This window comes from Trypanosoma brucei, chromosome 10 (genome assembly GCF_000210295.1).
Source record: "Trypanosoma brucei gambiense DAL972 chromosome 10, complete sequence".
Lineage (NCBI taxonomy): Eukaryota > Euglenozoa > Kinetoplastea > Trypanosomatida > Trypanosomatidae > Trypanosoma > Trypanosoma brucei.
In genome coordinates this window covers 2,373,907-2,396,778 of record NC_026743.1, presented here as the reverse complement: position 1 = coordinate 2,396,778, position 22,872 = coordinate 2,373,907, and the positions used below count along the sequence as shown (strand labels likewise).

General features: G+C 49.2%; 13 protein-coding genes across 13 annotated transcripts; 2 read left to right on the top strand and 11 right to left on the bottom strand.

Annotated features, from left to right (window-relative positions):
* Positions 1–712: 712 nt before the first annotated feature.
* Positions 713–4,378, bottom strand: TbgDal_X12270 (hypothetical protein, conserved; the record flags this gene model as incomplete). Its single annotated transcript, XM_011780094.1, has 1 exon — positions 713–4,378. The coding sequence occupies one exon, from the start codon at positions 4,376–4,378 to the stop codon at positions 713–715; it is 3,666 nt and encodes a 1,221-aa protein (XP_011778396.1).
* A 328-nt stretch (positions 4,379–4,706) lies between these two features.
* On the top strand, positions 4,707–5,399 carry TbgDal_X12260 (hypothetical protein, unlikely; the record flags this gene model as incomplete). The annotated part of the gene is made up of 1 exon (XM_011780093.1): positions 4,707–5,399. The coding sequence occupies one exon, from the start codon at positions 4,707–4,709 to the stop codon at positions 5,397–5,399; it is 693 nt and encodes a 230-aa protein (XP_011778395.1).
* Positions 5,400–5,471: 72 nt separating this feature from the next.
* On the bottom strand, positions 5,472–5,915 carry TbgDal_X12250 (hypothetical protein, unlikely; the record flags this gene model as incomplete). Its single annotated transcript, XM_011780092.1, has 1 exon — positions 5,472–5,915. The coding sequence occupies one exon, from the start codon at positions 5,913–5,915 to the stop codon at positions 5,472–5,474; it is 444 nt and encodes a 147-aa protein (XP_011778394.1).
* A 617-nt stretch (positions 5,916–6,532) lies between these two features.
* Positions 6,533–6,835, bottom strand: TbgDal_X12240 (hypothetical protein, conserved; the record flags this gene model as incomplete). Its single annotated transcript, XM_011780091.1, has 1 exon — positions 6,533–6,835. One exon carries the CDS (start codon positions 6,833–6,835, stop codon positions 6,533–6,535), a length of 303 nt encoding a protein of 100 aa, XP_011778393.1.
* A 397-nt stretch (positions 6,836–7,232) lies between these two features.
* On the top strand, positions 7,233–7,553 carry TbgDal_X12230 (hypothetical protein, unlikely; the record flags this gene model as incomplete). Its single annotated transcript, XM_011780090.1, has 1 exon — positions 7,233–7,553. One exon carries the CDS (start codon positions 7,233–7,235, stop codon positions 7,551–7,553), a length of 321 nt encoding a protein of 106 aa, XP_011778392.1.
* A 101-nt stretch (positions 7,554–7,654) lies between these two features.
* TbgDal_X12220 (hypothetical protein, conserved) lies at positions 7,655–9,460 on the bottom strand (the record flags this gene model as incomplete). The annotated part of the gene is made up of 1 exon (XM_011780089.1): positions 7,655–9,460. One exon carries the CDS (start codon positions 9,458–9,460, stop codon positions 7,655–7,657), a length of 1,806 nt encoding a protein of 601 aa, XP_011778391.1.
* Positions 9,461–10,077: 617 nt separating this feature from the next.
* TbgDal_X12210 (60S acidic ribosomal protein, putative) lies at positions 10,078–10,758 on the bottom strand (the record flags this gene model as incomplete). The annotated part of the gene is made up of 1 exon (XM_011780088.1): positions 10,078–10,758. One exon carries the CDS (start codon positions 10,756–10,758, stop codon positions 10,078–10,080), a length of 681 nt encoding a protein of 226 aa, XP_011778390.1.
* A 1,122-nt stretch (positions 10,759–11,880) lies between these two features.
* On the bottom strand, positions 11,881–13,104 carry TbgDal_X12200 (hypothetical protein, conserved; the record flags this gene model as incomplete). The annotated part of the gene is made up of 1 exon (XM_011780087.1): positions 11,881–13,104. The coding sequence occupies one exon, from the start codon at positions 13,102–13,104 to the stop codon at positions 11,881–11,883; it is 1,224 nt and encodes a 407-aa protein (XP_011778389.1).
* A 793-nt stretch (positions 13,105–13,897) lies between these two features.
* On the bottom strand, positions 13,898–14,761 carry TbgDal_X12190 (hypothetical protein, conserved; the record flags this gene model as incomplete). The annotated part of the gene is made up of 1 exon (XM_011780086.1): positions 13,898–14,761. The coding sequence occupies one exon, from the start codon at positions 14,759–14,761 to the stop codon at positions 13,898–13,900; it is 864 nt and encodes a 287-aa protein (XP_011778388.1).
* A 7-nt stretch (positions 14,762–14,768) lies between these two features.
* Positions 14,769–16,034, bottom strand: TbgDal_X12180 (hypothetical protein, conserved; the record flags this gene model as incomplete). The annotated part of the gene is made up of 1 exon (XM_011780085.1): positions 14,769–16,034. One exon carries the CDS (start codon positions 16,032–16,034, stop codon positions 14,769–14,771), a length of 1,266 nt encoding a protein of 421 aa, XP_011778387.1.
* A 326-nt stretch (positions 16,035–16,360) lies between these two features.
* TbgDal_X12170 (hypothetical protein, conserved) lies at positions 16,361–19,435 on the bottom strand (the record flags this gene model as incomplete). Its single annotated transcript, XM_011780084.1, has 1 exon — positions 16,361–19,435. One exon carries the CDS (start codon positions 19,433–19,435, stop codon positions 16,361–16,363), a length of 3,075 nt encoding a protein of 1,024 aa, XP_011778386.1.
* Positions 19,436–19,710: 275 nt separating this feature from the next.
* Positions 19,711–21,090, bottom strand: TbgDal_X12160 (hypothetical protein, conserved; the record flags this gene model as incomplete). The annotated part of the gene is made up of 1 exon (XM_011780083.1): positions 19,711–21,090. The coding sequence occupies one exon, from the start codon at positions 21,088–21,090 to the stop codon at positions 19,711–19,713; it is 1,380 nt and encodes a 459-aa protein (XP_011778385.1).
* A 376-nt stretch (positions 21,091–21,466) lies between these two features.
* Positions 21,467–22,651, bottom strand: TbgDal_X12150 (hypothetical protein, conserved; the record flags this gene model as incomplete). The annotated part of the gene is made up of 1 exon (XM_011780082.1): positions 21,467–22,651. One exon carries the CDS (start codon positions 22,649–22,651, stop codon positions 21,467–21,469), a length of 1,185 nt encoding a protein of 394 aa, XP_011778384.1.
* Positions 22,652–22,872: the final 221 nt, after the last annotated feature.

The window sequence follows — 22,872 nt, the reverse complement described above, 5'->3', positions numbered from 1 at the left end:
TTTGTTTATTTATTTTCTTTGTTTTTTTTTTTACTTTTCCCTCTTATGCTCATTTACTCTTGTTGCCGTCCGCATAAACCTGTCCAAGTAATACCTTCGTAACGTATACATGAGTAATATATATGTGCACATATACGTAACCTCCCAGTACACCTGCTCCTCTCCTTCATAGGTCCGAGTGCTTACATATTTACATACCACACACACATACACACACACACACACACACGCACGTGAGCGCAAACGCAAACGCACACATACAATTTGCAAAGACCCTCGTGCCACAGTGCAGCGAAGAAGAATTAACAATGCGCCAGCCCGTCAGACTAACCCCGTCCTTCCTCAACGCAAAGGGCTCCTCCTTTTAATACCATCTCGGAGAGGTAAGTAATAATCCCTTTGAAATCGCACACACACCTGCCATTGAGGTAGATGCTCGGTTCGACACACCGGGCTGTACATCTTCCCACGAGCGGAACGTCCACGAAACCAGCAGCGGTAGCAGAGACGGGTGAGTTAACACAACAAATGATACACTGCAGAGACAAATACAGATCCAAGGACATCGCCACCTGTGCTTTTCCTTTTTGTTTTCCCTCCCTCCCTCACTCAATTTCCCTTCCATACATATGCAAGTACGCAAAAATGTACTTCGTGGACACTGCTTACCCCCGTCCAACTTCAATCTAAAATATTAGATGCACGGACCGCGCTACTGATGAACTCCGGGGCTCTGGGCGTAGGGCGACCACGTTCCAGAGGGCATCTGTGACACGGGCACAACGACCTGCGGATAAAAAGCAAGCGATTGTTGATGTTGGACGTGGTGGTGGGGCACCGCAGCACCGCCATGCGGTGGGGACATAACAACAGCCTGATGCACGTAAGGAGGGGAATACACAGGGTACATTGCCAGCCGCCCGTCTGCCATCATGAGCAGTTGTGCTTGCTGAGCGGCTGGGTATTGGAGACGTGCAAAGTGATGTTCCTCCACCGATGAAGGTGCCGTTTGGTGCTCCAAACCCTCAGCCATTCCACTGTTTGACATGGTCGTAGGGGGTTCAGAAACGTTGAAAATGTTAGGTGAGCTCGCTGCTTCGTGATTTACGAGTTGCAAACCCTTGGAATCTGTTGCAACGGAAAGGGGAATTCCCGCCCACACACCCCCGACAGATTGCCTTCTCTTTCCCTCCTTCTGTGGGGAACCGCCCTCCAAACCACTTTCCCGGGGTAGATGTGTAACGTTCTCGCGGGGTTCCCACGCTTTCGCAAAGTTTTCCAGCGCGTTGCGTGCCTCCAAAGGTATGGACCGTGTTGTTTCCCCTTGTGGAGCCTCACACATGGGGCCCGCAGTGAGGTACAGTTGCGACAACTCGGCCAAAGGGCTCTCCCCGAGAGAGGGAGGCGTCTCCCATGGAGATGATGTTTTTCCCAATAAGGAAATCTGATCGCCAAAACCGGCAGTTTCACAACCGTTATTTACTGAAGAAGTGTTCCAACATGTGGTTTTCCTTGAATTTGCCTCCGCCGCAATGGGATTAAGCACTAGCGATGTATTTTGGGCAGGGCTGCTCCAGGAACGCGGTTGCGGTATAGAGATGGCTACACACTCACGTGTTTCGCTGGCAACCGCGGAGTTCTTTGAAGTACAGGATGGCTGGTCCGCTGCAACACCAGTTGCAGTTGTTGTTTTGGTGTCGTTTGCATTCCCGTCCTCTCTACAATTATCACCAACTTGGGCCCCAATGTTCTGAAGTGAAGGGACAAATTGCTTCGGTTTGCTGTCAGAAGTACAGCGCGTCGGATCCTTCTCGTCTTTCCGTCGTCTTGACTCAACTTTCTCCTTCTGTTTCAAGCTGTCCGCTACTGCACGAGGTTTCTTCGCAGGTTCATCTTGAAGGATTTTACCACCCTTTTGATTAACACCTTTTGCAGTGCCTTTCTGCTTCTCTGCCTCGACCTCCGCCGTATTGCGCTTAGGCGTTGTTGCGTGCTTCACTTCTTTCTTTGAAGGCCTTTCAACTGCCACATCCGCTGCTACCAGCGCTGGTGTGCTTGACATTTCCTGCGCCGTCACCATGCATTTGGGCAATGGCACGGTTGATTCTTTCTTCGATTTTGCTGTTGCTTGGTGTTGCCGCGACATCTTCACTACCGCCCCCACAGGAACACGCTCAGAAGCATCACCACTCCTTTTAAGCGATCCTTCTGCGGAGGTGGAGGCCCGCAAAACGTTTTTCTTCGGTTCGGAAAGCCCTGACTCTCGCAGAAGTTGTTGCTTATCAAGTGATTCTTCCGGCTGTTGCGCCTTCTGTTGAGCAGTAATGAGTTTCACCGCCTTGGTTTCGGCTTGTAGATCCTCGAGGACGGCCTCTGCATACGTCGCCTTGCTGTTACCGTTCGCCGACAACTTCCTTTTCCCCATCTCTGATGACTGGTCGGCCACGTCCCTCACTCTGCTTTCCTGCCTTTCCTCCAATATAATCATCACCTTCTCCTCCATCTCTTTTTTGGGGCATTCCATTTCCCTAATGTCCTCAAATGCTGGTGTCGTTTCCGCCTCTTCTTCTCTCGCGTCCATGTGAGATTCATTGAAGTGTCCCTCGTGTACCAAAATGGGTGTGGCAGTTGGGGACTCATGCTGTGAAACTCCTTGTGTGCTCTCCACTGCTGATCCGTGATCGACTAAACACTCCAACCGCTTCACACCCTCACCCGTCGACCCCCTGTGTACAACACCAAAAAATTCGTCATCTTCTTGGCTGGGTTGTTCTGTCGTGCTTGAAATTTCTGCGCTGAGTTCTGCCTCCACTTTGACCAACTTCGTTAATGAAGGCAACTCAGATGACACCACATAGAGATTTCCCTCGGTAGAGTTACCATTCTTTTCGGCCCCACGCGTTTCGACCCTTAGAGGCGACCTCTCCACCACAGTTTGTGGTGGCGGTGATGATCGAGTGTTTCTCTCCTCTTTTCGTCCACACCGACCCTTGTTCAACAGGCGCAGCTCCCTCAGTATGGCGGTCACTCTTTTATATAGCGGCAGCAACGGCCCACTGCATGGGTGAGACCCTTGTGTGAGAGTGGCAAACCCCAATACAAACAGGGTATGAAAGCCAACACCAATGGTAACCAAGTGAAGCATTTGGTTAGGAAATACGTAACGACCCTCGATCACATGGGCGAAGCTCGAGCCCCGATATACCGACCCAAACATCGTCAGCCACATAAGTAAAAATATCGTTTCAGAATATGAACCACACGGGCACCGGTTTGCAATGTAAACAACCACCATCGAGCACGGCATACTCCCCGCTACTATCGGGTGCGACTCGACGGGCACACAATAGTAAACAACAGCGACCAGAAGAGCACTAATTGTGAGCAATGGAAAGGATTCCCGCAATGCCTTCATGAAGCCTTTCGCTAAGCAGCCATCCGCAATTTTCAGTACAACGACCAACGCACAAAAAACTCCTGTGCATGACACATCCAATGATCTCTCAAGCATCATCGAAGACGCCCACAAACAAAGCGTCATGGTGGTGATAGAACACACGAAACACACATAACTGATTGAAACCCCCCAGACCTTATCATCTCCATGTGACGAAGAATCTGGAATGATTTTCACCAGTTTCTCTAGCGCTGGAAAAGCCGCCACACACTTTCTACCCAACTGGCACTGGGTGAAATCTCTAACGTCCATCAGCAGCACAGTAAGTGCAAGGGCCGTGCTGTAACGGGAGTAAAGAGAGTGCCACCAAGTGTGCGTACCAGACTCTTGAAACTGTTGGACATAGAGGGCGAAAGGCCCCCAAAACACATATACGAGATAACAACCCCCCGCGAGCATGAACGCCTTGCGACCCGTGAGAGTAGCGGGTATGATTACCATGCTGAGACCAAATGCAATTCGGGTGGAGTGCAGTAAACAAGCATCTGTCTTGCAGAACAACGTAGTAAAAGCAGATACAATCAAAAACGCCGCAGCACAAACTGAAAAAAACGGCACCGGGGCAAACGTGGGTTTTGAAATTACTCGATCCTTTCGCCGCTGCTGCGACCCAACACCGTGCGAAGAGGTTTCCCCGTTTGGAGACCGATGCGGGCCACCAAACCCAGCCCACGCTGCAGCTTGATCCCCTTTGAACAACAATTCACTATTTCCAACCATAACTCGCGCAAGTAAAATGATGGTCTCCAACACAACCGGAGAGCATGTCCTCCCGTAGTTCCATGTGGTGAAGCAAACACAAATGCAATAAGCCACAAGAAGCATAAGGTACACGACGAAACCGTCTTCATCACACTGAAGAGTTGGCCTGTGGGCAGCTCCCCCGCGTACAATAAAAAGATCTTTCAACCCCAACAACATAATAAAGCCACCCAAGAAGGAAACACTTTGTCGTCGGTTTATTTTGGTTAATATTAATATTCTCCCTTTTCTTCTTTTCTCCAACTGACTCACTCCTTTCTTCTCTTCCTGAATACAACCGTTAGCTGCTCCACACTGGATGCGGCAAAAAACAAAACTAAGGAACAAACTGAAAACAACAGATAATCCTACAGATCAAAGTAAACACGGAAAAACAAACCAAACCCCTTTTGTCCCCCTCTCTTTCTTTCTTTTTTGCTTCGTTCAATAACAAAATATTACGCTTTCCCCTTTTCCCTTTGTGCTCACCGTCGATTGGGGAAGGAAAATGTCACCGTTACCTCTCCACGTTCCGTTTTTCACCCTGGAAGCACCTAACAACCGGGTGTATAAATATATGGCTGTAAGTGTATTGGGTACAAATGAGTGCGTCTGGACAATTGCAAGAATACGGCGAGGCGAGAGTCGGACGAGCACACCTGAAGAAAGACAAATGGAAGATGACGAATGTATGAGAGTGTTCTTTTTTTTTTTGTGTGTGTGTGTATATGCGAGTTTAGTTCTGTCGACACAGCCCGCTGTTATAACTGTTGCTGCTGTCCACAAAATACGACTCCCCAACTCTTATATTGTACCGCTTTTGCCTTTACTCCCTCGCCTGTCCTTCGCGGGGTTTTATTTTTTTTCTTGCTTTCTTTTTGATTCCGTTCGTTCCCCGCGGTCGCCTTCCAGCGCAGCGCCGTCCTTCACACAACTTTTCCTTCCCTCTTCCTCCTTTGTTGTTACCGCTGCTGCTACTATTAGTGTTGCTGTGCGGGTAGACGTGATTTGTTACACGTGTCTCGCCGCACCCTTTTCTGTTTCTTCAACCCTTAAGCTTCTCCCACTCCGCGTGCTCCCAAACAACGGGAACACCAAGTTCAGTGCGCCCCACTTTTTTTTTTTTCTTCTTCCTCTTCGGTTCGGTTGCTGTGGGTGCCTCCTTGCAGACTTCTCACAGCCTATTAAGTGTAATAATTAGTAATAAAAAAAACCAAGGGAGTAAGGGACATGAAACAAACAACAAAACATAATAAATGAGAGGCATGATTGTTTATGCACCTGGGAGCGGAACCATAAAATGAAGCAGATAACTTAAAGATGCCAAAAACAGTAACAACAACGGCACATACTCATCCACGTGTATGTGGTGGTTACTCAACGTAAAACTGGGTAAGTTGCCATACAACAAGAGTCGCACGAAAGTGTTTATCACACCCCGTTTCCTCATACCACCACTATTCTGCGGCCCACACACACACATATACACACACAGTACTTGCGGTATCATATCCGAATACCGGCAAGCAGTACCGAGAGGATGTCTGGCGATAAAACATATAGAAGAAATTACGCCACCCACCCACTCTTCTTGGTGTTCTCTTAAAGGCTTTGTTATTTGCATGTTTTCCTTTCCCTGCCTCTCCGTGCTCCTGCTTGGCGTATCGCCCGCAAACCAACTCCCAATCCAAGTACACAACAATGCTAATTTATGCATGTATACACATTGCTGCAACCATCCACAAAATGTTTCGTTGATGTTCCCCACCAACACTCCCCACGCTGCCACCTCGCTCTGGACGACGGTGAGGGGGTTTTTCCCAACCCAAGCAATGTGCTCTAACCGCACCAGCTTTCAAGCGTCTTCATTATCGTTACTAAATAGAAAGGGGAAATGACGGGCAGAAGCAAATGTTAAAAAGACAAAAGAAGGGGGGAGGGAGAGGAGAGGGGAGGAGAAAGGGAGGAAACATAACAACATGCCACATAAACACGACGTTATAGGGTAGAAAAAGTTGGTAAAGTGAGGAAGTGCAGTGAGCTACGGGATCATACACCCTACACATGGCCATGCAGTGTCCCGTCCACATTTCCCCCTGTACGTGTCGTTAAAGGAAGGTGACAATGCATAGTTTACGAAACATGGGTGGTCGCTTAACTCTTTTTCTTGGACGTGATGGACCGCCGGTGTGAACAAGGTAAAGAGTTTGAAGAAGATTATCATAATGGTGTGGGGAGAACTTTGCCGCGACCACGATAGCCTCTTTCCATCCAAACACAACTGTGGATGAATGAAAATAAAGTGACGCATGCACTCCCTTTTACTTCATATCACTACGAGTTCTCCTCCGGAGAGATTTCCTCTATTGTTCTCAATAAGTGTTTGATGCGATACTCATGCTTTGCCACTTGTATCTTGAGTCTCTCGTTTTCTTCCTTCAGCTCATCGCGCTGGGCCCGCACTGCCTCAAATTCTGCGCGGTCTTCGTGCATTAGTTTAAGCAGTTCTCGTAGCCTTGGTTCAATACCTGCCCCGACACTCGAGCCCATTGTTTGAAGTCGCAAACTCAACTCCCCAATTGCGGTTTCAGCGGCGGCGGCACGCCTCTCCAGGTCTGCTACGGCCTCGGCGGACATCAGCGTTGAAGAGATGAAAGCAGGTCGAAAGTGAATGCGTGCGCGGCGTAACGTTGCGAGTATTAACGTGTAAAAATTTTGTAGAAACTTCGGTTCTTCCTTTTACTATGTTGTTATAAATCACGAAAAAAGGGGAAACCCAGTTCGGAAAAAACAACAACAACAGCACAAGTCATCAAGACAGCAAACCATCATCACTGTTGTTACAGTTAGCACGGTGCATTCCCAGGAGGGAAAAGAAAGAAGGCATATTGAAGGACGCAAATACACACAAGCACACACACACACACACACACACACACACACACACACACACACACACACACACACACGCATATATATGCACAAGAAATAGTTTCAACAGCAAGAAGTATGTCACGACAAAAACAAAGCAGTGATGAGTACGTGGGTTTACGTTCGCTCACCACGCAGTGATGGAAGTGTGGTAAAAGAGCAACGACCACAAGAAGGGAAAACCGAAAGGAAACAGAGTAACCTCCCCATTTCAGCACCGTGGACGGACTACACCCACATTTTGCACAGCAAAAAAGATGCCACACCGTCGTACACGAAGGCCAAACCAAAATTGGAGGATGGAAAAAAAACGAGGGGCGTGGGAGGTGCACGCGAGGACGGTTTCAACACAACTGCTTTATGGGAAAAGCACACTAGTGGCTCACCTATGCCCTACAAATCGGGAGGTAATACAGGCCGATAGTCGCTATAGTACAAAAACCGCAATAACCGCGGCAACTGAAGAAACATAACAGTTCCAAAAATAAAGAACGTCCGATTTTCTCCCCACGCCTTGTCGTGGCCTTACGACCGGGCGTTCCGCTTCTCTGCAAGGAGACATCGCGCTTCCTCCACGACTGCGCGGAGCTCCGCTACACTGAGATCGTCGAATGACTTCTTGTCGTCCAGCAGTAACCTCGTCACATTAATTTTGTTCTCCTTCTTTGGGGGCGTTAGAACAGTGCCCCCACCGCCGTTAAAGAAGTCATCAAAGTTATACGAGGAACTCAGATCCACTGGTCCAGAAGTTGGAATAATGATAGAAGAGGCTGGAGAGGTGAATAGACTATCCAAGAAGTTAGCTTGGGGTTGTAATTGCGGTTCCACAACAGGTACGGGCGCCGACGACACGGGAGCAGGGGCAGCAGGTACTGCGCATGCTGGGGTTGCCGTGCCTGTGCTTGCGTTGGAGTATGACTGCCAGAAACTCACTGCTGATTCCAGTGTAGCAAGGCAGTAACTCTCCTCTGGTGTCATTCTGTCAGGGCTGTGAAAGTTTTTCACATATTGCACATTCAGATAGAAGTTACGCGGGCACGCACGGAGAACCAGCAACAGGAAGCAAGGGAGAAATTCGTTCGCCCCAAAATCATCAGCATCAAGAGCTTTGTTTGGATTTTTGCTCCTTGCTTTCTTTATCTCTGCTACAGTATCTCTCACTATTTCAGTAAGTTGCTGATAAGCACGTAGGCTGCACAAAAACTTGCCTCTCGGTGATTTAAAAAAGTTCATTGCGTCCAACTCGTACATTGCCTGTTCCCAACAACTATGGCTCTCAACCTCCTCTAGTGCCTCGAGGTCCTGTGCCCTAACTGACTTTGACAACCGGTGTAACTTTTCGCTGAGTTCCGTTTCACACTTTTGCTCTTCTGGGCAAACGCCGAACGTACGTTTGAACAACTTAGTCATTATATGTTTTTCAAGTCCCTCCTCGATGATGCGAAGCTTCTCCCAGTCGTCCAGAAGGAGTGGTATCTGCCTACATTGGTTCATGCAAAGTGTAATTGCGTGTGTGACGTGCGAACTCTTTATCTGGAGGCTGTCTCGCTTATCCACTGCTTCTAAGAATCCAGAAAGTGTCTTTACTATGGGAAAGCACATAGGTTTCTTCATGAGCTGCTGGAACTCGGCAAAGCGCTCATCTGTTTCTTTTGAGACACCCCTCCGATAGCTCTCGATGGCCTCGCGCGTGTAGCGCCACTCTCGGCCTTGCATGGGACCCGAAGGAGACGCCCCACCACTACTCCCCAAAGCGTTTTGTGGAGAGCCATCATCTGAGCAACCAACTGCACGCTTTAGTGCCGCGATAGAGTTCTGCCTCTCGCTTGCATCCATAAAGGGTTCTTCCAAAATGAACACATTGACGCCTCCATCGGGGAGCGTCCTTTCCTCTCGCTGTTGCAGCTGAACGGTAATCGAGTCACCAATCACCGCGCAGGCACCGATACGGCCAAAGCGTGCTATGCTCTTCAGATCAGAAGAAAACTCACCTTTGTGTCCACGTCCAGTAACAAACGAAGATGAGGCAACACTCGCAAAACGCAGTGTGTGATACACGAGAAATTCCTCACGAAGGACCTGCGACACCTTTTCCTGCTGTGTTGATGTCAAGTGAAATGTCGTTTCGTTGATAGAAAGCGTAACAACCGAATTCTCAACAGGCGCAGGAAGCGAGAGATAAGGTGCAAACCCGGTTTCTACAAGGGACGACTGCCGCGGGCAACACAAAACCTCCATCGGTGCACACTGAAGTTGAGGATACAGAATTCCTCCGGGCCGAATGGCCATCAGAAACACATTAGTTTGCTCTTCACTCGCAGCAGAATTCATGATATCTTCCAAACCTCACGCTCCGGCGTTACGTTTGGTGTATATGATGCTCCCAACCACTGAGGCCACGTCGTCGATGGCGTCGTGGTTGCGTAACAACAGAGGCGGAGAAGTTAACGTTTAGTCTTATCGAGGGTCTGCCGTTGTTATGTGCTTGTCGCTTCCTCTGATCCTAACACAGAGAATGGGACTCCAAATTTACAAAACGTCGACCCGTACTATCTTGACGAAACAGCTCTTTCCTCGTTACCTGTTTGGCCGGGTTTTTATATCCTACGGTTCTTCTCACGTGTAAGGTGAGCATATACACAATAATAAGAAATGTGAATGATGAAAGAGTTGATATTACTGGGGTTTATGGCGCTGCGAAAGCGGAGTTTAAGAAGAACAGGGTGGTGGTCTTTCTTACCCCCTTTCGTTTTCTCTTTACTAATTTACTCGTTATAGTTTTAAAGACAACAGGTAGTGAAAACCGGCAATTCCCAGGACCGAACCTCACCCCAAGAATGACGCGCAGCATTCCCCGCTGTTCCCCTGTTTCCTCGCTGCTCTCAGACCCCTACTGTGCGAACCCATTTTTCTTTGCCTGTTCTTGTAGCTGCACCCGCTGACACTCTTTAATTTTCTTCCTCCTTCTTTTTCTTTGACATTCGTTTGACGACACCCTTCGCCCAATGGGCCGTTAGCTCTAGTTTAAACTCCGCTGACTGAATGCCAAACAACTTCAAAAGTTGAGCAGCCTCCGCCGTAAGAGTGTCGCCCACTTCACACACCGTCGTGTCGCGCAGCAGAACAATGACCCCCTTGTCCAGTTTGATGGGAAGCCCGAGACGTGAGAGGTGATCAAACATGCTGTGTGGAAACTGTGCGAGAGGCCCCGTACGCAAAAGCAAGGGACAAGTTGCAACTTGCCCAGTCCGAGCAAACACGTCCGCGCTGACACCCTTGAAGTACTCCTTCACATCTTGATGAGGGAGGTTGGTAAAGAGCAGTCCGCATGAACCGGTAAGGTACTTACTGAGCTTATGTAGGTTAGGTCTCTGCGAACTGGAGTCGTCTCGACCAAGAGCGATCATGAGGAGCTTGTTGTTTCCGAGAAAGAGGCGGCTGTCATTGCGCCTTTCCTCGCGTATTTGCTGGAGGATGTTCGTGCGAATGTTAGAGAGCTCGAATGTATAAACATCCGTGTAGTCGTCGAGTGCATCGCGAATTTTGTTGATAAGTTCATCCTTCTCCTCACGCGTTTTCGAACGCGTCTTCGTAAGTGGCACAATCGTAGCTCGCTTCGATTTTGGCATGTTTCCCTCCTACTGCCACCGCTAGTGCCGTCAGCTCACTTTGAATAAAATAATAACAGCAGTGATAATATGATGTTTAGCATTAGCGATCGCAGATATTTAAAGAAAAATGAACTTCATATATATAATAGCGCGGTTAATGAAAACAGATAAGATTGCCCCACGTTTGCTTTGATCGCTTCCTTACAATCTCACATGCTTCCCTTCATTCGATCATGAACACCATATTCACTCGTGGCGAAAGTGGTGGCAAGTCTCTCAGTTGTTCCTTGGCACGCGAAGTAAAGAAGCGACCTAAGTGGAGAAAACACAACCGAAGAAATAACAAAAAAAAAACACAACCACGGTAGGTACTCCAACAAATAAGTAGTAATAACAAAAACAACAAAAGGGGAAACCAATACCGCTCGTTACGCGTCCCCAAGCTCTACCATTACAATCTTCACGGTTATTACTATTATCATCATGATTACCAACACCCCTCCCGCAGGCAGGAAGGAAGATTAGCGCGTTTCCTCAGCTCCCATCCCCGTTTCTTCTTTTTTTCGTTTTGTATGGTTTTATTTTATACTTTTCCTTTTTTTTCTTTCCGGCAGCCCACTCGCAACGTGATTTGTGTTACCGTGAGGTCACTCCCGTTCTGACGTTTTCATTAACATTAACTCCCATCTCTACAGCTTCATTCTCAATCAAGGGAACGAAACCGTAGGTTAATACAACGACCACATGTCTTAAAACCCGCTCGTATAATAATGATTTTGCAACATGCCCTACACATTTGCTACGTCTAACTTAACGGGTGAAGTTAAAAAAAGGGGGGCAAACTGAGGGAGGAAAGGGAGAGGAAAATTTGTTATTCTCGCTACCGCCACACCGAAAAAAAATAATAAAATACTTGTCACAACAGTACTAATTACAGTTGTTGTTAACAGGTTAAAACAAAAATGAACATTAACATGAGAATAAACACACACACACACACAAACACAAACTATAACAAATTACCATTTTTCTTTCTTGAGCTCCTTCCTTCTAGTTCAATTCGAATTTAAAATAAAAGGAAGAAGACGGATAAAACGGTGGGTTTTACGTTCGAACTTTTCCACTAGCACAAGCAGCATCTCAATAACTGCCGAGTACACGCTTTCCGAATTCATATATATAGGCCGTTGCCGAGAAATTTTCTTTATTGGGCCACTCGTGAGTACCCTCCAACGCATAAACCGACTCGACAACAGTTTTTTTACAAGTCTCGGTTGCTGGAGCATCTTCACCAGTTGCATCTTTTTCATTGGCATCACTAGTATTCACATCGGTACTCTTTTTGCTCCCTAATCCAGTAGGAAAATGTGCCAGTCGGTGTATGAAGCACCAGAACCGATAAAGCACACCGTTTTCGCTACTGCAATCATTGTACACCTTGTTCCGAAACTTGCTATTGCTAATTGTTGTGACTCCGCGTCCGCGGCAACCGTTGGCACTGACCCAACCCTTGACATTTTCAGAAATGGCCGGTAAATTGAGAAAAGAACTCCCACGAAATGGGACGTACCCATCGCGCATGCCATTAATCTTCAATATGCTAGTCCTGCAGCCGCTTTCACCACCCCGCAACATCTTTGCACACGCTGCGATACCGCCTTCGCCACCCGGAGACATTGCCAGAGTGCCGGCAACAGAAGCGACGGCTCGCACAATAGGAGGGTTCTGACAAGCAAGCAATTCGGACAGCATTGCCCCATTGCTGTAACCGACCGACATTACCTTATTCCGGTCCACGCACGCCTTGGATGATACAACATCGATGATGTGTTTCGCGAACTCAGTGTCATTAGGGGCGGCGCCATTAAAGAAAAGGCAACACTCACCGGCGTTCCATCCAGCACCCATCAAACTGGAAGTTCCACAAGCACTCGCTAAGATGTAGCCATCCTTTTCTGCATGCGGAATGAAACCTGTAGTGTTAAGAAAGGTGGCACAATCACCCGCAAGGCCATGAAATAGAAGTTTCAGGCTAACCTTTTCTTTCCGCTCGGCATATGAACTAGGAACGTAGATGACGAACCGACGTTTGGTGCCGTCGGTCAGTGTTGTGTTGACCAAAACCGGTTCTCCCGTGGGAAATGGAGTTTCTCCATTACACTCTGATACTGAATCCTTCTCACTTCCGGTGCGTTGAAGCAAGACTACGCTTCGAAGGTGATGAAATGAGGGCTCTGCTGGTGGTTCCCGAGGGAGATATCTTCTCAGTTCTCTTCGACTCATCTTGGGCCGTGCAACCGTATCATTGGGAAGGGTTAAGAGAGAGCACAGCAGCAAAAGCAAAACTGGTGTGCGGCGTTGCATTATATCGGCCGAGGAATGGGAAAAATTGCAATTCCAAAATGTCAGATGGTTACCTACTACAGGAACGTGTGGGTATGATCTTTCCAACAATACTTCACTTGCTTTTCGCCTTGTTTTCTTCCGCGATACACCCGGGAAGTTTCGTTGCACTCCTTTTTAGTTCCCCCTTTAGTTGATCCTAAGGACAGGAGATGAAGTTAAGGTATACATGTGGGAAAATGTGCGATAGGTAAAAGAGAGTCAGTTAGATGGGTTGCATGAGGAGCAATCCGTTGCCGCAGCCGCGAGAAGTGCTCCACTCCAATAAGTACGAGCACCAAACCACAAGATCATATCAACAATCCAACGTGCGGTAACCTTCCCACATGCCTCGGACACGGCCTATCGACGGAGGGTAAGAGTAGCTGTGTGGCTTGCTTCCGACGCAACACGGTGCACGCGTGTGAAGTCGATTGGAGTCATCGCTTCCTTGCATGACGCTGTCGTGCACACACACAAAAAAAACAACTTAAAGAACCTCAGAATCTTGTTTAAAGCTGCAGTTTCCGCATTTGTCTTTTCTACGGGTGAACATCCCATTCCCTGCTTTTCACTGCCCATCAAACGACGGGGAGCAGTACACTTTTCCACCAAACTCAAATCGAACCATGGAGTCCTGGTATGATCGTGGCCGACTGTAGAACCAATGAGTCCGCACCAAAGTCACACATACGAGGCGCAACGATACCACAACCGCATCAACTTCCCTCAGTGTGTCGTTTCCCATGTCGATCACCACACCAACGACAGCACCCTATTTGCTATTTTCAAAATGCTTCCTTACTTCCACCAGTGCTCTGGCCCGATGTGATATTGTGTTTTTTGTGCTTGCAGACATCTCTGCAAATGTTTGCCCATTGCCATCGTCTGGCATAAAAATGGTGTCGAACCCAAAACCACCTTCGCCACGTGGTACCATTGAAATACTGCCGCGACTGCTCCCGATGAACTGAAGCACTTCTCCCGGTGAGGCGCAGTAGGTGAAGACGCAGTCCACCTGAGCGCTGCGGGACTCGAAGCCGTTGAGCATTTTGGCGAGTCCAATAGGTCCAACAGCGTCGAGGAACCAACGGACATATGGACCGGGCATTCCTCCCAGAGCCTCAAAAGACAGCCCAGTGTCCTCTACGAGCACCGGCTTCTTTAGCCGTTCGTACGCAAGGAGAGCCTTCTCTCGACTCACTTGTGAAACCGATGAGGCCTGTATTTCTGGAAGGTCCAATTTCACCGATTCGGTCGTGACGTAGCCGCCAAGGCAGGCCTGCACCTCGCGAAGCTTACCGGCATTCCCCGTGACAAATGTCAACGTGGGGATATTAGCGTTCTCAACAGATTTGGTTGTTTTACTGGCGTCAGTCATTATATTCAAAGACTTACGGAAGTAGTCTCCGTTCTCTGCACCTCCCTCGCCGCCACTGATAATGCGAACAGCCGAGCACACTTTTGTTATCAATGTTGAAGGGGTAGAAAAGAAACGATGAACTGTGAGAAAAACACAAAACTTTATAACGGACTTAGGTGGGGGACATGCAAGTGGAAACAGCATCCTTTGAGCAAAAAACATCCGAAACAATACATGAGGAAATTGGAGCGCATCCCCGACTAGACTAAGGAACATCTCGTTCTCACCACATGGAAACATGGTAGGAAACCAAAAGGCTTCTGTAAAGATCCCCAAAGCTTCCCTGCAATGTGTAGACAGCCAACGACTGTGGCATGTAGGCCGCAACAAGAATGGGGTTTTCCCGCACGCCGCGTGTGCTTTTGATGCGGGCCATTAGATGGTGAATGAATTCCACAGGATAAACAACACCATTATCGTCCAGCAACGGCACCACTGTGTTCATGTTAAACTTTTTCATTCCACCGAGAGGGAGGTCTTGGCTTCCACTCGCACGTAGTGGTGAAGCGTGCCCCATGTTGGGTTGTTCGGAACCTGGAGCGTTGTAACAGTTAGCGGGTGGGGAGGAGCTGACATTCGCTGCTTCTCGACAGCGCGTCGGAGTGCACAATGACAAACTTCCTACGGCACAGTTCGTAACAAAATCAAGCACATCAGTGAAGCACCCCGATTTGCCCGCAGCTCTGTCGCTTTCACCTCCGTCGCCAGCCAATCGATTCAGCGCCCTGGTGTCCGCACCGCTCTTACTTGAAGAATATACATCAACATCCTCCATCAACTGGGGCATTCTATCATGGTATGAGGGTTCGCCAACATTTCTTACACTCTCGATACGCGTGTAAAACTCCTCCTCTTCCGTATTTCCCTCCAAACGCCTATCCACAGGGGGCGAGGATGAAGGCGCCTGTCCGCGTTCGCGGCGTGCAAACAGAAACGCATCAACGTCATCTACAGCCCCCCGCTGGCGCCCGCTTGCTGTACCTTCATCTATCTTTTGGTCATTTAAGCCCTCAGATCCGCTGGCTACCGCGGAGATCTCCGCAGAAACCGCAGACCGTAGTGTTTGCATATCTGGAGGGGTGGTGGCGTGGACCATCTTGTATGCGCGGAGTCCCAGGCAAAGCAGCGCATTTGTAGCCGCATGACGGTCTTCTATTGGAACTTTGTTCAGAAACTGTGCCACAACTAGTGGGCGCTTCTGCCGGGAGAGTAACCTACCTTGCGAAAGGCTGCAGTTCCTTGAGCTCATCGCCCTATTTATTATCTGGATAAGCTTCGGCCCTGGAATACAGGTAAAAAGAGTTTCGGAAAGCGTAGAAAAAACCTTGAACCAAGGTGAAACCGATGTTGAGAAAAGTAAAGTGCGTACCAGAATGGGTAAGCGTCTGCCGCACGATGGGCCGCGCAGAAATGCCGAACAAATGGTCGCGAAGAGAAAACCCACGCACATAAAAAAAGGTAAGGCAAGCAGCAATATGCACACATGCATATGTGCTGGGTGAGCCGATTTCGGCACCGGAGTTAGTTAGAACCTTTCAATTCAACTCCCCCGTAGTTGGGCAATTTAGTCAGCTTCATCCGCCATGTGGTCCGCGAACAACAGCATAAAGAACACCACTAGTTACAACACTTACATCTTATAAGTAAAGTTCTTGCAACAAACACGGAACCATTTGCTCATGGGGGAGGTGAAAGGAGTTCCTGTAGGTATAACGACGATGAAAAGTCGGTGTGTATTCAAAAGGGCGTTGGATATTGCATCCAAATAGAAAGCAATATGTTTCCCTATTTTTCATCTTACTCATTTGAAGATTTTCACGCTGATGCTCCCCCATCGGCTGCCTCAACCACTGATGACCCCAAATCGTTCGAGTTTACCAAAATTGTTTCGTCACCCTCGTTGCCGCCCGCCGGAGTTGTACCCACTTCCCTTTCTTCGTCCTCCACTTGCTGGAGTGAAGCCATCATACCGGGGAACATCTTTCCCAGTGATACTGCGAGACCCTCATGATCGAACTTTGCTTTTCGCAGCGCGCCCACCAACAGTGCGGCTTCACTCTGCTCGAATGAGTTCAGTACCTCCTGCGCTCGGTCAACGCAAGCCTTAAACACTGCAGTGTCAAGTACACGCACCTTTGCGTAGGCGTTCACAACTGTCGATATCTCGCCCGCTGTAAGAAGATGGGCCACTGTTTGAACACGTGGAGAGAATTCCACAAAGAGTTTTTCATACCTCATGTCAACACGGGCATAAGCCTCCAACAGCCGCGCAAGCTGGTCGCAACGGAACTCGCCACGGAGCTGGACCGCTCGGTCAGCAAGCCTTACAAACAATTTGTAGTGCCATAGGCCAACTTGAGAATATGCGTACACCACATTTGTTATATCCTTCGGCGTCCCGTATTGCCCGACATGGCGCACGCGTGGAATGGCCTCAATGAAGAGCCGATCGTTCCGAATACCAATCGCTGCGAAGGCGCTTAGAACCGAGGCAATTGTCACAGCCGGAACGTCGAGTTTTTGATTCACGAAGCGATCTGCAATAATCGAAAAAAGCTCCTCATGCTTGCACCCAATAGTGGCGTACGCCACTGACACGTTCGCCAGTGCCATAAGTGAGCATGTAGGGGCCACGGCAAGAGCACGAAGTGTCAGCTCGTCAAAGATGTTATACTGGGTGAGACCGACACGTGCAAAGGCCATCAAAGTTTCTGCCAGCTCTTCCGGTGTTAGAGATTGTTGTTGCTGCACCACACGCTTTCCTAGGTCCGCAAAAAGGGTAGCATCCCATACACCGCTGCGAGAGAAAGCACTCAGTATCATAACCACATCGGGAAGCGGTAAGTTGGGATCGTCCGAGGCGCATCGGATCGCCTTCCGAAGCAATGCTTGCACCAAAACGTCGTGCTGTACGTCCATGCGATTAAGTGATGCCACCACAGCAAACACCTGTGTTAACGTGAACTGTTCGTGGATAACCGATGCGCGCTCAGCGAGTGACCAAATCACTTTGAAGTTCCATACAAGCATCTTGGCATATGCTGCTAACAAATTGGCAGTTTGTGTCGCGTCAGCTGTAGCAGATTGAGCGATAACTGTGGGTGCCACATCAAGAAACAGCTTCGTATCACGATACTCGACGGCAGCAAGACCTCCCAGTATCGTGCTTATTTGCTGTAGGGTCAGCTCTGGGCCTAATAGAGCAGCGCGACTGGTGACCGCAGCACAGAAAGCATCATTCCTCACACGGGCACGGCCGTAAGATGACATTACTGCCGCAACTTGCGCTGCTGTGGCCTTTTCCATGCATGGTACCAGCTTCGACGCCACATCACGCATAATAGCATTTGTAGGTTTACCGTTGACACGCGCAGCTGCCTGGAGGAATGTCATAACTTGTGATACACTCCATCGGCTGATATTATTTGTAACTGTCTCTGCAAGCAACTCTGCATGCGGATCGACAATACCCTCCACTAGCAAAGCAGCAACATCGCTTGCGTCCACTGACGCTCCTGCGGTACATTTCGATTTGATGAGCTCCACACGACGTGTCGCAAGGGCTTGCGCATCTGCCTGTAAACTACTATCTTTGCTAAAGACACTGAGAACAGTACGAACCGACTGTGCATCCCATTTCTCCTTAGAGCCATTGATTGCGCGTACTAGGTACCTTGTTAATGCAGGGGGCGTTGCAATCGAACTTCCGGTGATTTTGGAAAACTCCTCCAGAAGTTTCGCCGCGGCATCTAGTGTAATGGCATCACTAGCAACATATGTTTCTAGTGCAGAAACCACCTTCTCCAAGACATCCTGCGAGGCACTGTAGTACACACACTCTCTATTAACATTACAGAGGCAACTGAGGACGCGGGCCACTTGCACAACGCTTCGTGACGACTCTAGTGACTGATTACACACACGAGTCTTCAGTTCCTGTAGAGCTGCAGTTGCAACTGAATCACGGATTGGTAACGGCACGACATGCAAGACAGAAACGATACCAACAATATCGGCCATCGATAGAACAGAGAGTTCAGCACCAGGGATACAACCCCATACAACCGCTGATAACTGAGCCATTATACGGTCAGCAATAAGCCCCTCCGTCCAGGTTGCTGTAGCTGTCTGAGAAAGGTACTTCCCAAGTGCCACAGCAACCATCGCCTTCTCGGTCAAGCCCAGGCTTTCGTCCATGAACGGCAGTGCACGTTCTGCAAGTTGAGACATATCCATGGGGAGTTGTAACGTGCCGCTGACTCCCTCTTCGCTCCCTTTCCCAGCGCCGGCTGCCAGTTGTCCCCGCGCTGGAGTGGCATACGATGTTAGCACCGCAGCAAGCACCATGCAAATGCTGCTGGCAGCCATATCCTCCATAGCACTCAACAGCTGTTGCCTTACAGCGCACACAACACTTGCCGAGTCACTGTATTCTAGACACACAAGTGAGTAAAGTGACTGTGCGAGTGAATGGGGTGACAACGCGTCAGGGTGTACGGAAATCCAAACCGCACAATCATGAATAATTGGCATATCGGCTGGTGCGTCAAGCGTCACGAGGGTGGTTAAGCACTGTGCCACCGTCTTGCCATCAAGACCACGAACCTGCTGAAGGGGCACGCTTGCAATGGTACGTAAGCAGGCCTCTTGCTGAGCCTTTGTGGGAGTGCGACGGTACTCGGCTCGAGCTCTGTTGAGCTCCAACGCGAACAGGCGTGCGAGTCTCTCAGAAGAAAAGCATTTGGCCTGTAAGAGTGCCGCGCGGGAGCAGGGCACTGATGTTCTCTGTGAAAGACATGAAGACCCTGTTGCCGCAATAGGCGTTGGGACCATCGTGTAAGGAGAGAGAAGCGACGAGGCGTGTCGGCACAACCGCTTGTTGGCCATCATTGTTCCCTACGACGTGTGGAGAACTCTGCCTTAACTCGTTTCGCAGATGTGCTCAGCCTGCCCACGGTGTATTGAATACTTTCTATGGTTTTGTAAACAAAAGGGATGCATGTGTTGGTGTGCCATATGAGGAAGAGCGGAAGACCCAGCATTTAACAAATGAAGAAGGTGCAACTGTGCACGGAATATTCTCTACAGATTGCACACGGCAAACAATAGCTGGTTTCCCGTGTGTGATGAGTGAGGAAGGGTATGCACGTACAATTCCATGTGTGTCACGAGGACGACGCTGCCGCACGCGGTACCTCTGTAGAGAGTGCGTTTAACAGGGGGCTTACTGCATCTGCTAAGTCATCCTCTCCGCTGTTGTGTAACTCAGTTAAGGTACTAGTCAGGGCAGCGAAGACATCGCTGCCACCGCTCCTCAACAACTCAGTAAATATATTTCCCACGTCTTGTTCTTCCTGTAGATGCTCCAGGAGTGCCAATGGATATTTACGATACCGGGCTCTCGCATCGCCATTTACCGAAAGCCCAACGAACACACAGAGAGCATCTACAATGGAGTGTACGCGGACTAACCGGTCCAGATGAGAAACGAGGGGATCGAGCGTCGTCTGCCACTGGTGCTGGCACTGGGGCCGCGGATTCCCCTCTGAACTAGGCGGGACCAAAGCTAAACACGAAGCGCAGAAAAGTTTTGCGCACTCCGACACCACCAGCACATCAAGTACTGTTTTACTCGATAGTTGCAGCTGCTTCACCACGCTGTCAAGTGACGGCTCACGCAAGTGTAAGCACCCTCCGGTGGCTGCAAACCGCCAACAGATGGCGTCCGTTAGAACAAGTAGCTCCTCCCGTGGTAAAGGGGCCGCTCCCGGTGTACAACACAGTTCCACCAAGGCATTCTGTTGGAGAGCAAGGAGGTAGACCATATCTTTACTCGACGCTTCATTTTCACGTAATATAGCAGTGGCTCGTGCTACGGAAAGCAGCAACAACACTACACCGTCACGTGAGAAGGTTTTTGGTACGCTTTCGCCCAGTGATTCACGTAGCATCATGGTAAAAGCTGTGGCAAATACCCTGGCAGATGTTGCCTCTGGATGCAGTAATGCAACAAGCACAGAGAGGACACATTCCCAGTGGAATGAGTTGTGCAGCACCTTTGATAGACAAGATAGCAGTCCCACCATCATCTCCTCCGAGGGTGGAGACACAAAAAGCACAGTGGCATTAAGGTAAAGACATGCGAAATCGGTCGCAACCTCTTCCATTTCGTCGTCTCCAAATGCAAAGTCATCCAGTTGAACTTGAGACACGGCTTCTCGTCCAGCTTGCAGGGTCTCGGATGATTGACACACACTACGGTACGTACGAAAAGCCAGTGCCAACGCCTCACGTTTTGCATTTCCGCCGTAACGGTTTACCGAAACCATTTCCATCATGGGTGTTTCAGTACACTTCCTACCAAGATGTGTACGGCGAAGCTGTGAATCGGACCTGGCGCGGGACCAACGGGAGGTATGAAAGTCGTGCATCGCCCACTTGGTGAAAAAAACAAATGGAAGTGGCTGACGAGTGTGTAGCACCGTAGAAAGCGCAGCTGCAGCCCCGCCACACCTTCCGAAAGATGAAACGAGTCCCGCCGTCATCGCAGCTCGAGCCAGCTTCCTTGTTGTATGTGAGCAAGGAGCGGGAGTAGGTCAAAATGTCTGCGCCGTTATGTAAACGAAAAAATAGATTCTTATCGATATTGTCGCTTCTGTAGGCTAGCACCGCACGCGGGCAGCACCAGTGCTATTCACAGTAACCAAAGGCGTGGAAGGAAAAAAAGGGAATAACACCGAAAAAAGTAGGAGATACTAACAACTCGAGCTGTGAGTATGGATAAGTATACGCGTGCAACATCAAGCGGTCTTTTGTACATGCACTTAATTAACCATTACGCGACGACTCCACACGAGGTTTTCTCACCCCCTCGGTTGTGTCATTTCCAACCACCACGTCTGCATTAGACGCAGATATAGCTTAGCGAATGATCCAGTTGGCTAACAGAAGCACGATGATGCTGGTCCACAGAATTGCTATCAGCTGTCGGGTTGGGTTCCAAAAATGCGTAAGAGTTTGCTTAACTTCGCCTATTCCTCGCTGCATGTTGTTCTGCGCCGCTTCAGTATTTTTCAAAAGAATGGAGAACTGTTCGTTCTGCTGAATGACTCGTTCGCTGATGAGGGAGGTCAACTGCGACAATTCACGAACAGAGACTTCAACAGCCTTCGCATCTTCGGCGGAGACTAGTCTTTGATGCTTTTCCAGCATCGCATTTTCAACCCTTAGCTGCTGCTGCTCCTCTAAACTGTACTCGAATTGAGGAACGGGAACTTCAGAGATATCCGCGTTCCAGACGTTCCTGCAATTGCTTTTGTTTCCCCGTATTTTTGACCATACACCGCTATTGAGAGGAAGCGGTGCCACCGTCACCCTCCTCGCTGCCTCCTTCATGACACGGTCTACCACCGACATAACCGCTTGGGTTGCATCTTTTGGCTTCTCTACACTACAGCCAATTGGCAGGTCCAGTTGTCGTGGTCTTTCTACATCCGGTTCGCGCCTGCTGATTGAACTCTCAGCGTCCCCACACTTTTCTTTCACTGGATCTTGACAAGAAAGTACTCCAATACGCCCAAAAGAGAACATCTCCTGCTTATACAAGATGAGCTCCTCTTTGCATAGGGCCAGCAAAAGCCTCCATCGACCGGTGCATAGCCCGACAACCTCGAGGGCTGTCTCGAGATGCAAAAGCATTTGGTTTGACGGCTTCCCAGTCTTAGCGTCCTGTGCCTCATCCCCTTTCCTTGACACAGCAGCACCCCACCGGCTTCCAGACTTCTCCGACTGCACACACGCGTTCTTCAGCGATGCAATGAGTTCCTTTATGGCGTCGGAAGCCGCGAGTAGCTCCGCCTCCTGTAACAGTAAGGCACTCTCTTGATCTGAAACTGCGGGGCTAAATTGTTCCATGGCGCGGAGAGCTGCTTTGATGCTAGCACGCGTGTTTCGCACCGCGACCTTTGCTGTGGATGTGACGACCTGAAAGGTTTCGTAAAATGTGTGAGATTTCAGAGCAGTGAGCTCAGCGAAGTCATCGCCACCGGGGCGATAGGAGCTGCTTTTGTGGAACAACTCGCGAATAGTGTCGGTGCGCTCCGTCATAATCCTTTACGATGGCTAATGCTTTCCTGCTGCAGTTGTTGCTACTGCAATGGAAAGGTGGCAGAGTCCGAAGGTTCGCGGTGCTTTATTCCCTCACCGTCCCTAGCCGTTCCTGCAGTTCATTGCATATATATATATACATATATGCACCCACAAAACAAAGCAACCCACAACGTCGAAAATAAGGAGAGACATTTGAATGAAAAACATTGTGAGCACCT